Genomic DNA, 13,542 nt, shown 5'->3' on the forward strand with positions numbered 1-13,542 from the left:
GCCGGCGCCGGCTGCTAGGGTGAGGGGGACGGGGAAGGGACGCCGCGGAGGTCCCAGGACCCGGAAATCGGGCGGGGACAAGACCGGGTTCGGGGACAGGACCGGGTGCGGGCCCTCCTGACTCAGCCGTAAACTAAATTTTGGGGCTTTTCTCCCGGGCGGGGAGCGCGTTACTTCCTCATCCCCGCCGCGACCCCTGCGCCCAGCCGGCCTGGCCTGGCCTGAACCCCAGCAGCCCCGCACCCTCTGCACACCGGGGCCTCTTCCTCCGGCTTCTGCGATGCCCCAGTTTAGGACCATCCGGGCCTGACTGGGTGTTCCCCCGAGCTCTGGTTACCGGATGGGAGGAGGGCGGGACTGAGGGATTCTGGATGAAAGACCGAGGTAGGAGATGGAGGTTACAGGGGGTTCGACGGGGCGCTGCAGACTGATGGGGCTGTGATCAGAGAGTTTGGGAGTCAATGGGAGCGAGGTGGGAGGGTAGGATAAGGACCCGAGGGAGACGGAGGACTTGGGGTTAGGATGGGGGACAGGTTCTGCAAGGCAGATCGCCTCCCTGAGGCTTACCCATATTCTTAGGATGACGGCGACCCCCGAAAGCCTCTTCCCTACTGGGGATGACCTGGACTCCAGCCAGTTACAGATGGAATCCGATGAGGTGGACACTCTGAGGGAGGGAGAGGACCCAGGTACACAGGGAGTATGGATGACCCTCAGGGAGGGGAGGGAGGGGACTAGGGCCTCCTGGGGTCTATACTCCTTGGCTTTCTTTCCTCCCAGCTGACCGGATGCACCCGTTTCTGGCCATCTATAACCTTCAGCCTCTGAAAGCGCACCCCTTGGTGTTCGCTCCTGGGGTCCCTGTCACAGCCCAGGTGGTGGGCACTGAAAGATACACCAGTGGATCCAAGGTGGCTGGGCTGGCACAGGGTGGGGTGGGGGGTAGTAAAGGGAGGGCTGGCCAGAGTTGGAGACTGGGACCCAATCACGGGAGATCAATTCAGTTCCTCACACCTCCAGGTAGGAACCAGCACTCTCTATTCTGTTCGCTTGACTCATGGCGACTTTACCTGGACAACCAAGAAGAAGTTCCGTCATTTCCAGGAGCTGCATCGGGACCTCCTAAGACACAAAGTCTTGATGAGTCTGCTTCCTCTGGCTCGGTGAGGGGGACCAGACTGCTTCCTGTGAAGGACAGGTGCCCCTCACCCTCCTTTCTGCCTGTCTCATCCCCAGTCCACAACCATTCCTCCCCCAGGCATTTTCCTCCCCCCAACTTTGGCCACTGGGTCCCCTCTTCTGACTCCAGTTACTAGAAACTTTCCCTGCTCAGTTCTGTGCCAGTATTTCAGCCGGGCTGGATGCCCAAAATGCCGTTGGCTGCCTCCCTCTTCTCTAGTTTCCATTCCCAGGGAAGGGGACCTTCCTTCTGCCAGCCTCTAGGTTTCCTCCTCCCTTCTCCTCTCTTCTAGTGTTTTAAGACCCAGGTACCCAGTCTTCCAGATCTTACCCGACCCTCACCTCATCCCTTCCACAGCTTTGCTGTTGCCTATTCTCCAGCCCGAGAGGCAGCCAACAGAGAGATGCCCTCTCTGCCCCGAGCAGGTCCTGAGGGCTCCACCAGACATGCAGCCAGCAAACAGGTACGACCAGACCCTAGGTCCTCTGGGAAGGCATTTGATGTGTAAATGGTCTGGTCCATCTGTCTCTCTCTTTTCCATCCTCACTTCAGAAGTACCTGGAGAATTATCTCAACCGCCTCCTGACCATGTCTTTCTACCGCAACTACCATGCCATGGTAAGGGCCAGGGACTGGACAATGGGTCTTTTGAGGTGGAGCAGGATAATCAGACCCACAAGGGGGCAGAGGGCCAGGGATGGCAGGGTCTGACAGCCTGAAAGCCAGATTTCTCTTCTGAGCTCTTGTTTTCCTCTGCAGACAGAGTTCCTGGAAGTCAGTCAGCTATCCTTTATCCCAGACCTGGGCCCCAAAGGACTGTGAGTGTCTGATACCATATACCCAGGCATCTATAGACATCATTTTCAATTTCTCCCTGGGTGGGAATGGGGCAAGTAGTGCAGGATGGGATGGGGGTGTGAAATCCTCATTCAGCATCCTTTCCTGATCGTCCCCACAGGGAGGGGGTGATCCGGAAGCGCTCAGGAGGCCACCGTGTTCCTGGCCTCACCTGCTGTGGCCGAGACCAAGTGTGTTATCGCTGGTCCAAGAGGTGAGGACTGGGGCCTGAGCAGCTGGGCAGTGGGTGGAGGTGAGGAAGGAGACCTTGAGGGCAGGGAGGAACACATGGAGCCCTTCTGTTCCAGGTGGCTGGTGGTGAAGGACTCCTTCCTGCTGTACATATGCCTTGAGACTGGCACCATCTCATTTGTTCAGCTCTTCGACCCTGGCTTTGAGGTGCAGGTGGGGAAAAGGAGCACAGAGACACGATACGGGGTGCGGATTGACACCTCCCACAGGTAAGGCCTCCCTGGTGTGAGAGACACCTGGTGAGGAGCAGAGAACCAGCCCACAGCCCTGAGGAGAGTTGGGTAGGAGAGACCATAGGAGAGAGGAAGACTTTTCCATCCCACTGGATCTGGCCATAGTTTTGAACCAGGGATGCTTGGGACTACTCTTAGAGTCTGAGCCCAGAGAAAGGGGGTTAATATAAGCCTGGGGCAGAGCTCCTGATATAAAAGAAAAGGAATCCAAACATTCACTTATTCATTCAACAAACCTGAGTGCCTGGTGCAATACTAGTTGCTGGCAGTCCATCTGTGAATAAGGCAAATATATGCCCTGTCCCTATAGAGTCATGATTAGGGACTAAGGAGGAATTGGGAAAAGTAATAGCCAAAAGGATGGTCTCTGGGCAAAGCCATAGGGGTGAAAGGTGAGGAACCATCTCATTGTTCCTGTCCAGGTCCCTGATTCTCAAGTGCAGCAGCTACCGGCAGGCACGGTGGTGGAGCCAGGAAATTACCGAGCTGGCACAGGGCCCAGGCAGAGACTTTGTGCAGCTGCACCGGCATGACAGCTATGCCCCGCCCCGACCTGGGACATTGGCCCGGTGGTGAGACATTGATGTCCCTTCTGAGCTTGTCTGTGGCCTTCCTTGATTTCCTTGATATTCTTTGAGTTTTTGATCCTCTCTTTTATCTCCTCTGATCCCTTTTGACCTCAATGACCCCCTCCAACTTCTCTAATCTCCTTGGCCCTCAACCTCCTTAACCACATTGATCTCTGGTTTTCCTCTGATCCCCAAACTTGGTAATCTCCTCTGATTCTTGACCTCTCTGACATCTGATGGCCTTTTAAACCTCCTTTACCCAACGGACCCTCTCTGACCTCTATGATCTCCTGAAACCTCTCTGATTTATTCCTCCATTTGATAAACATCTTCTAATTACCTACTATGTGCCAGTCCAGTGCTGGCAATAAGTCAGGCTTCTGTGGGTTAGGGAAGTTGGTGGTCTAATCATGAAACAATGTGAACTTACCATAGCAGTGACGGATACGGGGTAACCAGCACAGAGGGGGAGCATCTGCACCAGCGTGGGGATGTCAGGATAGGCTTTTTTCAGGAAGTGGCAACCCTGAGGTTTGCTTTAGCAAGGTGAAGAAAGTGCAGAACAGTCCAGGCAGTGAAGATTGAAGTAGCCCAGAGTGTTTGGGAGCCACCAGGACAGATAATTGTTGCAGTGAGAAGGGGTAGTCAGAGAAGAGTCCGGGACTCTTTTGCAGGGTCCAGTGGGCCAAGCTGAGGAGGGTGAACTTTATCACAGGCAGAGGGAAGTCATAGGAAGAATTTTTTTCCCGGAAGTGCTGTTGAGATTTTTTTTTTAATATATATAATGACTAAAAATAGCTAATACTTATGTAGCATTTACTATGTGCCAGGAACTGTTTTACATGTATTAACTTACTGGATCCTCAACTTTATGAGAGAGGTACAGTAATTATCTCCATTTTGCATATGAGAAAACTGAGGCAAGGAGAAGTTAAATAATTTGCCCAAGGTCACACACCTTGTAAACGGGGAACCAGCATTCAAATCTAGGCAATCTGGGTCAAGACCCAGATTAACAAAGCTGTCAGTTATTTAAAAGTCAAACAATCCAGTAACACATTAAGTAAAAAGTAAAAGTTTTTACTCATCACACTACATTTTACTCGTCTTATGCCTTCCCTGCACCCCTTCCTGACAATTCCATTTCTCTTCACAGAAGTAACCTTGGTAATAGTTTCCTATTTATCCTCCTAGATCTTTTTTTCATATTTTCTTTCAGAGATGAGGTCTTGCTGTGTTGTGCAGGCTGGTCCTGAACTCCTGGGCTCAAGCAATCCTCCTACCTCAGCCTCCCAAAGTGGTGGGATTGCAGGCATGAGCCACCATGCCTAGCCTTTTTCTGTATATTTTCATACATGCAAGCACATATGTTACTTTTTGCTTTAACATAAGTGAGATCATGCACCCTCTTTTGTGACTTATTTTTTTCACATAATACATGTGTTAGAGATTAGACATTGAGGTTATTACCCATTTTTCTTTTTTTTTTGAGTTGGAGTCTCACTCTGTCACCCAGACTGGAGTGCAGTGGCCGCTCCCGGCCACCGCAGCCTCGACCTGCTGGGTTCCGGCGATCCTTCCGCCTCAGCCTTCCGAGTAGCCGGAATTACAGGCGTGCGCTACCACGTCCGGCTGATTTTTTGATTTATTGTAGAGATGAGGTCTCGCTGCCCAGGCGGGTCTCAAACCCGCGGGCTCAGGCAATCCGCTCACCTCGGCCTCCCAAAGTGCTGGGATTACAGGCTGAGCCACCGAGCCCGGCCCCCATTTTTCACTCTTACAAACATTGCTGCATTGAACACAGTCTTTGCCTGATCATTTTATAGGATGTATTCTTAGAAATAGAATTCCTCTGTGTTTAATGATATTGAAAGGTATGTGCATCTAATATTTTGATAGATACTAAGTTTCTTCTAAAAGGCCTATATAACCAGTATATACGCTCATAGTCTATGAGAATACCCACTTTCTCATATGCTAATATTTAATGTTACCAATAATTTTAATTTTTGTCAATCTAGTGGATTTCCAAAAAAATGTGATTTCATTTTAATTTCAAGTTTCTTGTTTATAAGTGAAACTGACCATCATTTCCTAAGACTGACCATTTAAATTTTCTCTGTGAACTATCAGTTCTCAATTTTTCAGTTTGCTTATATGTATTTTTCTTATTGATTTGTTGGTGTTCTTTATGTATTAATCCTCCCAGTCTTTAGTCAATGTCTTTAGTTTATTGTGTCGTTTTTTTTTTGAGTTGGAGTCTCACTCTGTCACCCAGACTGGAGCGCAGTGGCCGCTCTCGGCCACTGCAGCCTCAACCTGCTAGGCTCCAACGATCCTTCTGCCTCAGCCTTCCAAGTAGCTAGAACTACAGGCGTGCGCTACCACGCCCGGCTAATTTTTGACTTATTGTAGAGATGAGGTCTCACCAAGTTGCCCAGGCAGGTTACGAAACCGCAGGCTCAGGCAATCCACTCACCTCAGTCTCCCAAAGCGCGATTACAGGCTGAGCCACCGAGCCCGGCTTATTGTGTCTTTTGTAATTTTTATTTTTATGTAGGGCTTATCGGCAAACCCCACTTTGATATATCTGACACTGTCTGTCCTCTCTAATCATTCTTTATCTTTGACCCTGCTGTCACCTCTGACCCATGACTGTCCTCTGGTCTTCACTCTCCAGAGTTTTCTGGCTTCTGACTTCCCTGACCTCCTTGGCTTGGCCTCCCCCCAGGTTTGTGAATGGGGCAGGTTACTTTGCTGCTGTGGCAGATGCCATCTTACGTGCTCGAGAGGAGATTTTCATCACAGACTGGTGGTGAGTGGGGAAAGGCCCAAGCAAGAAGGGGCAGGATAAGCACCTTTAGGGACAAGATGGGGCAGTTCAGTGTACGGGTCAGAAGAGGGAGGAGAAGGGGAGGCATGACAGGTTAGGGCCTAGCTTGCTTCTTCTCCCCTCCCCTGTATCCCAGGTTGAGTCCTGAGGTTTACTTGAAGCGTCCGGCCCACTCAGATGACTGGAGACTGGACATTATGCTTAAGAGGAAGGCGGTAAGGAGAGTGGTCAGGCCACAGGGGAGGGACAGGGAGCTTGCCTGTGGGTAGAGGTTGATTAGAAGGACTGCAAGCCGGGCTTGGTGGCTCAGCCTGTAATCCCGCGCCTTGAGAGGCTGAGGTGAATGGATTGCCTGAGCCTGTGGGTTCGAGACCCGCCCGGCAACTTGGCGAGACCTCATCTCTACAATAAAAAAAAAAAAAAAAAATTAGCCAGGTGTGGTATCACACGCCTATAGTTCCAGCTACTTGGAAGGCTGAGGTGGAAGGATTGTCGAAGCCTAGCAGGGCGAGGCTGCAGTGGCCGGGAGCGGCCACTGCACTCCAGTCTGGGCGACAGCGTGAGACTCCAACTCAAAAAAAAAAAGAAGGACTGCAGCATGGGAGAGGCTAGGGAATCTGAGGCTTCAGGGGAGGGAAACATGCCCATCCTGGCTCAATGCCTATTAGACATCACCTTCTCCCTCTCCCTCTTCCTGCAGAGAACTGATAGCTTCTTCTTCATGTTTCCCTCCACCTGGCAGAGGATTCCCTCCCCATAGCCATAATACTTTATTGTGTTACCTTGAAGTGTACATGTCTGTCTCCCTCACTGGGCTAATTAATGTCACCAGTTCCATTGCAAGGCACAATGCCTGTCATGTAGGTGGCATCTGTGGATGTTGATGGATGGGAGGAAAGATACACAGATGATGGAGGGTGGTGGGTAAGTGGATGGATAGATGTTGGAAAGAGAGATGGATGCAAGGATGGAAGTTGGAAAGGTGGAAGGATAGGAGGGTAGGTGGATGGATGATAGACGATAGATAAGGGATTGAGTAAATGATTAGGAAGATGGATGGGTAGATGTTGAAGGGTAAGTGGGTAGATGTGTGGTGGATAAGTGGGTGAGTAGACACATGAAATTTAATCTAAAATTGCTGCAAGCAGCAAAGCAGGGTGTATGTGGCAGAGCCTCCAGGATCTCCAGGCAAGGTGGAGGGAAACACAGGAGTCCTGAGTATGTGGAAGGGTTTGAGGAGGGTGGAAAGAAAGGGGCAGGCCGGGCTTGGTGGTTCAGGCCTGTAATCCCAGCACTTTGGGAGGCCGCGGTGAGGGGATTGCCTGAGCCCACGGGATTGAGAACAGCCTGGGCACCTTGATGAGACCTCATCTCTACAACAAACTTTTTAAAAATCAACCAGATATGGTAGTGCGTGCCTATAGTTCCAGCTACTTGGAAGACTGAGGCAGAAGGATCACCGGAGCCCAGCTGGTCGACACTGGGGTGGCCGTGAGAGAGCCACTGCACTCTGGCCTGGGTGATGGAGTAAGACTCCAACTAAAAAAAAAATTAGCTGGGCGTGGTAGCACACACCTGTAGTTCTGTCTACTTGGAAGGCTGAGGTGGAAGGATCACCTGAGCCCAGCAGGTCGACGCTGGGGTGGCCGTGAGTGTGCCACTGCACTCCAGCCTGGGGGACTCTGACTCAAAAAAAAGAAAGGAGCCATTCTGGGAGAGCACTAGGATCTGATTCCCCCACTCACCACCAGGAGGAGGGTGTTCGTGTATCCATACTGCTCTTTAAAGAAGTGGAATTGGCCTTGGGCATCAACAGTGGCTATAGCAAGAGGGCTCTGATGCTGCTGCATCCCAACATAAAGGTGACTTTCTGGCCTCAGAAACTCCTCCCATACTGCAGCTCTCCTCACCATGCTTTTCCAACCCGCAATGGTCTCTCATCCTCCTATCTTTCCATTCCCTCACCTAAACCCACCCCCATGAACTCCTCCACACCTGCTCCAGGTGATGCGCCATCCAGACCAGGTCACGTTGTGGGCCCATCATGAGAAGCTGCTGGTAGTAGACCAAGTAGTGGCCTTCTTGGGGGGGCTGGACCTTGCCTATGGCCGCTGGGATGACCTGCACTACCGACTGACTGACCTTGGAGACTCTTCTGAATCAACCGCCTCCCAGGTAACCTCCAAAAGGCTTCCTGAGTACTCCCAAACTCAGATAACCTAAGGCCACACCCCTTCCCAGCTCCAGCCTTCCCCCTACAATCATTCCAGGCACTATCCACCTCAGAGTTCCTCAAATTTCTTGGCCCTCAAGAACCCACTTTGAATATACTTTAACCCAGTGCCCTTCCCATTTTCACTAATCCCCCACAACATTCCTCTGAGGATATCAAAAGCAGTTGAAGGGTGCCTGGTATGGTGGCTCATGCCTGTAATACCAGCACTTTGGGAGGCGGAGACAAGAGGATTGCCTGAGCCCAGGAGTTCACGACCAGCCTGGGCAACTTGGTGAGACCTCATCTCTACAATAAATCAAAAAATTAGCTGGGTGTGGTGGTATGTGCCTGTGGTTTCAGCTACTTGGAAGGCTAAGGCGTAAGGATTGCCTGAGCCCAGCAGGTCAATGATGCAGTAGCCGTGAGCGTGCCACTGCACTCCAGCCTGGGCGACAGAGTGAGTCTTCAACTAAAAACAAAACAAAAACAAAAAACAGCTGAAGGGGAGGGCTGGGGAATCAAGCTCTCTCTGTTTCATTCTTAATCTCTCTGTGTCTGTCACAATCTTTCAGTGCTCCTATCTTCTCTTTGGCCCTGGCCCCCATGACTTCCCCTGGCTTGGGTGTGTCCCCCCTGCAGCCTCCTCCCACCCTGTGTCCAGACTCTTCAGCTACCCCAGACCTCTCTCACAACCAATTCTTTTGGCTGGGCAAGGATTACAGCAATCTTATCGCCAAGGACTGGGTGCAGCTCGACCGGCCTTTTGAAGGTAAGGGCTCTTCCTCCTCCAAAGCCCCTAGAGCTGAGAGCAGGGGCAGATGTTGGGGCTGGGACCGAGAATGGGATGAGACGAGAATGGAATGAGATGGGTCAAGGATAGTGTAACCTTTCCTCTGGCGGGCCTCATCTCCTTCCTGCCCCAAGTATCTGAGCTCTTCCTGACTTTCCTGGCACTTCCAGATTTCATTGACAGAGAAACCACACCCCGGATGCCCTGGCGGGATGTTGGGGTGGTTGTTCATGGCCTACCCGCCCGGGACCTCTCTCGGCACTTCATCCAGCGCTGGAACTTCACAAAGGTGCTCAGTCCCTCTTGTGGGGGCTGGAGGTAGGGAGGGAGCCAGGGTCAGCTTGCCATCTCATGCTGACTCTGCCATCCCTCCACCTCAGACCACCAAGGTCAAGTACAAGACAGCCAGATACCCCTACCTGCTGCCCAAGTCCACCAGCACTGCAAACCAGCTTCCCTTTACACTCCCAGGAGGGCAGTGTACCACTGTGCAGGTAGGCTCCCCACTTCAACCAGGCCCTTCCTTCCCTTCATCCCAGAGCTCCAGCCCACTTTCCCTGATGCATGAGCCCCCAGACTCCTCCTGGGGTTAGGAACCACAGTGTATTCACCATCCCCCTAGGTCTTGCGGTCAGTGGACCGCTGGTCAGCAGGGACTTTGGAGAACTCCATCCTCAATGCCTACCTGCACACAATCAGGGAGAGCCAGCACTTCCTCTACATTGAGGTCTGATGGGTGAAGGTGTGGGGAAGGAATGATGTCCCAGGAGAGAGGCCTGGGAAGTCAGTGGGATCAGTCACTGAAGGCTGGTGTAGCTGAGCATGGAGCAGAAGCAGATGCTTAGAGCCTAGGAGTGGGGACTAGGGCTGGGAGCAGAGGGCAGGGGCGGTGGCCAGGCTGCTGATATCTGTCTCTGGTCCCTACCCCAGAATCAGTTCTTCATTAGCTGCTCAGATGGGCGGACAGTTCTGAACAAAGTGGGTGATGAGATTGTGGACAGAATCCTGAAGGCCCACAAGTAAGGTGGACTGTTAGACGGGTGGGGACTGCGGGTGTGGTTTGAGCCCAACTGAATGGGGGACATTTAGGAACTGATCACACCTCTGACTCCACCCTCTCCTCAGACAGGGGCAGTGTTTCCGAGTCTACGTGCTTTTGCCCTTGCTCCCGGGCTTTGAGGGTGACATCTCCACAGGTGGTGGTAATTCCATCCAGGCCATTCTACACTTTACTTACAGGTGACCCCCGCAGCCAGGCTCCACCTCTCGATGGCCCCATCCCACCCTTATCCCCCTCCTGACTCTCCTGATCCCTTCCTGGTAGACCCTCCCTCCCCCTTTTTTTTTTTTGGTTAGAGCCTCACTCTTGTCGCCCAGGCTGGAGTGCAGTGGCATTCTCAGGGCCACTGCAGCCTTGACCTGCTGGGTTCAGGCGAACCTTCCGCCTCAGCGTTCCAAGTAGCTGGAACTACAGACACACACCACCACGCTCGGCTAGTTTTTGTGATTTATTATAGAGATGAGGTCTCACCAAGTTGCCCAGGCTGGTCTCAAACCCCCAGGCTCAGGCGATCCTCTTGCCTTGGCCTCCCAAAGTGCTGGGATTACAGGCTGAGCCACTGCGCCTGACCCCTGCTGGACCTTTAGGGGCCACCTGTCTCCTAGCCTCCCCTATCCCTTCCCACTCCCACAGCCTCCACCACCCTCACCCTTTCTTTTCTCTCAGGACCCTGTGTCGTGGGGAGTATTCAATCCTACATCGCCTCAAAGCAGCCAGTAAGTGCTGGAGGCTTGGAGTTCAAGCCCTGGATCCCTTGGGAGAGCAAGACTGGGGAGCTAGAGGCCTGGGAGTGGGAAAGGATGTTATCATTCTTGCATGCTTCTGAGGCTGCTCAGACCACAGGCAACCTTTCACTGCAGAGAAGTATATAGACCAGGCTCTAGAAAGGGGCTTCTGGAGTAAGAAGAGGTAAGTCAGGTCCCTGTCCACACACAGAAGTCACCTGTGCCTCATTCCCCTCCCTTCACCCCCTCTCTTTTATGCAGTGGGGACAGCATGGCGGGACTATATTTCCATCTGTGGGCTTCGCACACATGGAGAGTTGGGTGGGCACCCCGTCTCAGAGCTCATCTACATCCATAGCAAGATGCTCATTGCGGATGACCGGACAGTCATCATTGGTCAGTGCTGGATCTGGGCCCCTGTCAGTGAAGGGGAGGTGGGGAAGGATAAAGGGATGAGGGGGTAGAATGACAGAGAGTGGGAGTACAGGTCAAAAGAGGTGTGTTGCCCTCAGGCCAGTGAGGTGATAGGGTAATGGAGGATGCCCTTGGACCTAAATAGACACAGTGTCTCTCATACTCACCCTAGGTTCTGCAAACATCAATGACCGGAGCTTGCTGGGGAAGCGGGACAGTGAGCTGGCTGTGCTGATCGAGGATACAGAGATGGAACCATCCCTCATGGATGGGGTGGAGTATCAGGCAGGCAGGTTTGCCTTGAGTTTGCGGAAGCACTGCTTCAGGTAGAGCCTGGGTGGGGTGCCACAAGGTAGGGGGTGGGCAATGGAGGGGAATCTACTTTAAGCTTATGTGAAGGTCTCTTAAGAGTTAGTACTAAGCCGGGCTCAGTGGCTCAGCCTGTAATCCCGCGCCTTTGGGAGGCTGAGGTGAGTGGATTGCCTGAGCCTGCGGCTTCGAGAGCCACCTGGGCAGCGAGACCTCATCCCTACAATAAATCAAAAAATCAGCCGGGCGTGGTAGCGCATGCCTGTAATTCCGGCTGCTTTGAAGGCTGAGGCAGACGGATCGCTGGAGCCCAGTAGGTCGAGACTGCGGTGGCCGGGAGCAGCCACTGCACTCCAGTCTGGGCGACAGAGTGAGACTCCAACTCAAAAAAAAAAAAAAAAAGAGTTAGTACTAGATTCCCAGCAGGCAGACTAATCCCATTTAGAGTATCAGCAAAGTGGGATCACCAAAAATATGAGAACAAAATATTTTTTAAATAGTTTGTTTTTCTTGTTAAAACATCACAGTAGACCAGGTGCAGTGGCTTATACTTATAATCCCAGCCCTTTGGGAGGCCGAGGCAGGAGGATCATTTGTGCCCAGGAGTTCAAGACTAGCCTGGGCAACATAGTGAGACCTCATCTCTAAAAAAAAAATGAAAGAAGCCAGGCTTGGTGGCTCAGCCTGTAATCAGAGTGAGACTCCAACTCAAAAAAAAAAGCAAGAAAGAAAAAATTAGCCAGGAGTGGTGGCACATGCCTTATACCTTTAGTCCCAGCTACTTGGAAGGTTGAGGCGGGAGGAGTGCATGAGCCCAGGAGTTTGAAGCTGTAGTGAGCTATGATTATGCCACTGGACTCCAACTTGGGCAACAGAGTGAGACCCTGTTTCTTAAAAATAAAATAAAGATCAAAGTAGTCATCAAACTAGATAAAAATCAGAAATCTGTTAGCCCCTTTTACGTTATTTTACTGTTTTATATTGCTTTTTTTTTGAGTCTGAATCTAGGCTGGTCTCCAACTTCTGGGCTCAAATAGTCCTCCTGCCTTGGCCTTCCAAAATGCTGGGATTACAGGCATGAGCCACTACATCCGACTCATTTAGTTTTTAATTACCTGAGTAGAGACAGTATAACTTTTCTGGTACTCAGGTTCTCTAAGAATCTTAATCTGGCCCTGTTGGGACCCCTTTCTTCCATAGCGTGATTCTTGGAGCAAATGCCCGACCAGACATGGATCTCCGAGACCCTGTCTGTGATGACTTCTTCCAGTTATGGCAAGAGACAGCTGAGAGCAATGCCAATATTTATGAGCAGGTAGGAGCTCAGGGGGGCAGACTTGGGTACATATATGAATTATCCTGCTCAAGGTAGGATGGAGAGAAGGCCCACCACACAGTTATTCTCAGAAGGGGGATGAGGGTCTTGGGGGGCATTTGCTGTCAAGGGATTCAGTGACCCAGGGTCAATGTGGGGAGTGCCAAGAGATGGTATGGGGAGTGGGAGAGTCCAGCCCAGTTGGGCTTGGATTCTTAGGGGAGTCTCCCCCAACCTTATTAGCTTCCATGCTCCTGCCTACAGATCTTCCGCTGCCTGCCATCCAACGCCACTCGTTCCCTGCGGACACTCCGAGAGTATGTGACCGTAGAGCCCCTGGCCATAGTCAGCCCTCCTTTGGCCCGGTCTGAGCTCACCCAGGTCCAAGGCCACCTGGTCCACTTCCCCCTCAAGTTCCTAGAGGATGAATCTTTGCTGCCTCCCCTGGGTAGCAAGGAGAGCATGATACCCCTAGAAGTGTGGACATAGCTGAGGTGGGCCCCAGAGGGGAAGAATTTATCAGCTGCTGGGCTCCACCATGCCTGGGCTGGGACTGAGTCTGAATCAGAGAGAGCCGGAGAGACAGGCATCCCTGAAGGGAACTGGAAAAGTCATAGAGGACACTTACTTGAGAAGTAGTCAAAGAGAACACTCCAGCCCTGGACTGAGGAGGCAGAAGAGGGTCCCAGAGAAGTTCATCCTCCCTACTGCCCAGTTCAAACCACTGCTACAGAGGAGAAACACAGCTCCTGCCAGGATGATCAGGATCAAGCTTTTTATTCTAGGAGGAGGGGCCTCTGATCCAGGCCT

At 51.9% G+C, this 13,542-nt stretch overlaps 1 protein-coding gene across 2 annotated transcripts; it reads left to right on the top strand.

The window, feature by feature from the left end:
• The first annotated feature begins 580 nt into the window (after window positions 1-580).
• PLD2 (phospholipase D2) lies at window positions 581-13,278 on the top strand. 2 transcript variants are annotated; one of them, XM_008073973.2, is made up of 24 exons: window positions 581-689; window positions 781-911; window positions 1,021-1,163; window positions 1,538-1,643; window positions 1,733-1,798; window positions 1,940-1,998; window positions 2,139-2,231; window positions 2,326-2,478; window positions 2,925-3,074; window positions 5,803-5,886; window positions 6,041-6,119; window positions 7,656-7,766; window positions 7,909-8,079; window positions 8,759-8,888; window positions 9,080-9,198; window positions 9,290-9,403; window positions 9,532-9,636; window positions 9,840-9,928; window positions 10,035-10,148; window positions 10,636-10,685; window positions 10,956-11,090; window positions 11,281-11,434; window positions 12,618-12,732; window positions 12,997-13,278. In XM_008073973.2, exons 1-24 carry the CDS (start codon window positions 581-583, stop codon window positions 13,219-13,221), a joined length of 2,805 nt encoding a protein of 934 aa, XP_008072164.1. In that variant the 3' UTR covers window positions 13,222-13,278. The 2 variants fall into 2 exon arrangements, with proteins under 2 accessions (XP_008072164.1, XP_008072165.1); XM_008073974.2 differs by having other exon boundaries at window positions 11,281-11,401.
• Window positions 13,279-13,542: the final 264 nt, after the last annotated feature.

This window comes from Carlito syrichta, unplaced genomic scaffold (assembly GCF_000164805.1).
Source record: "Carlito syrichta isolate Samal-C Ts95f unplaced genomic scaffold, Tarsius_syrichta-2.0.1 Scaffold316228, whole genome shotgun sequence".
Classification (NCBI taxonomy): domain Eukaryota; kingdom Metazoa; phylum Chordata; class Mammalia; order Primates; family Tarsiidae; genus Carlito; species Carlito syrichta.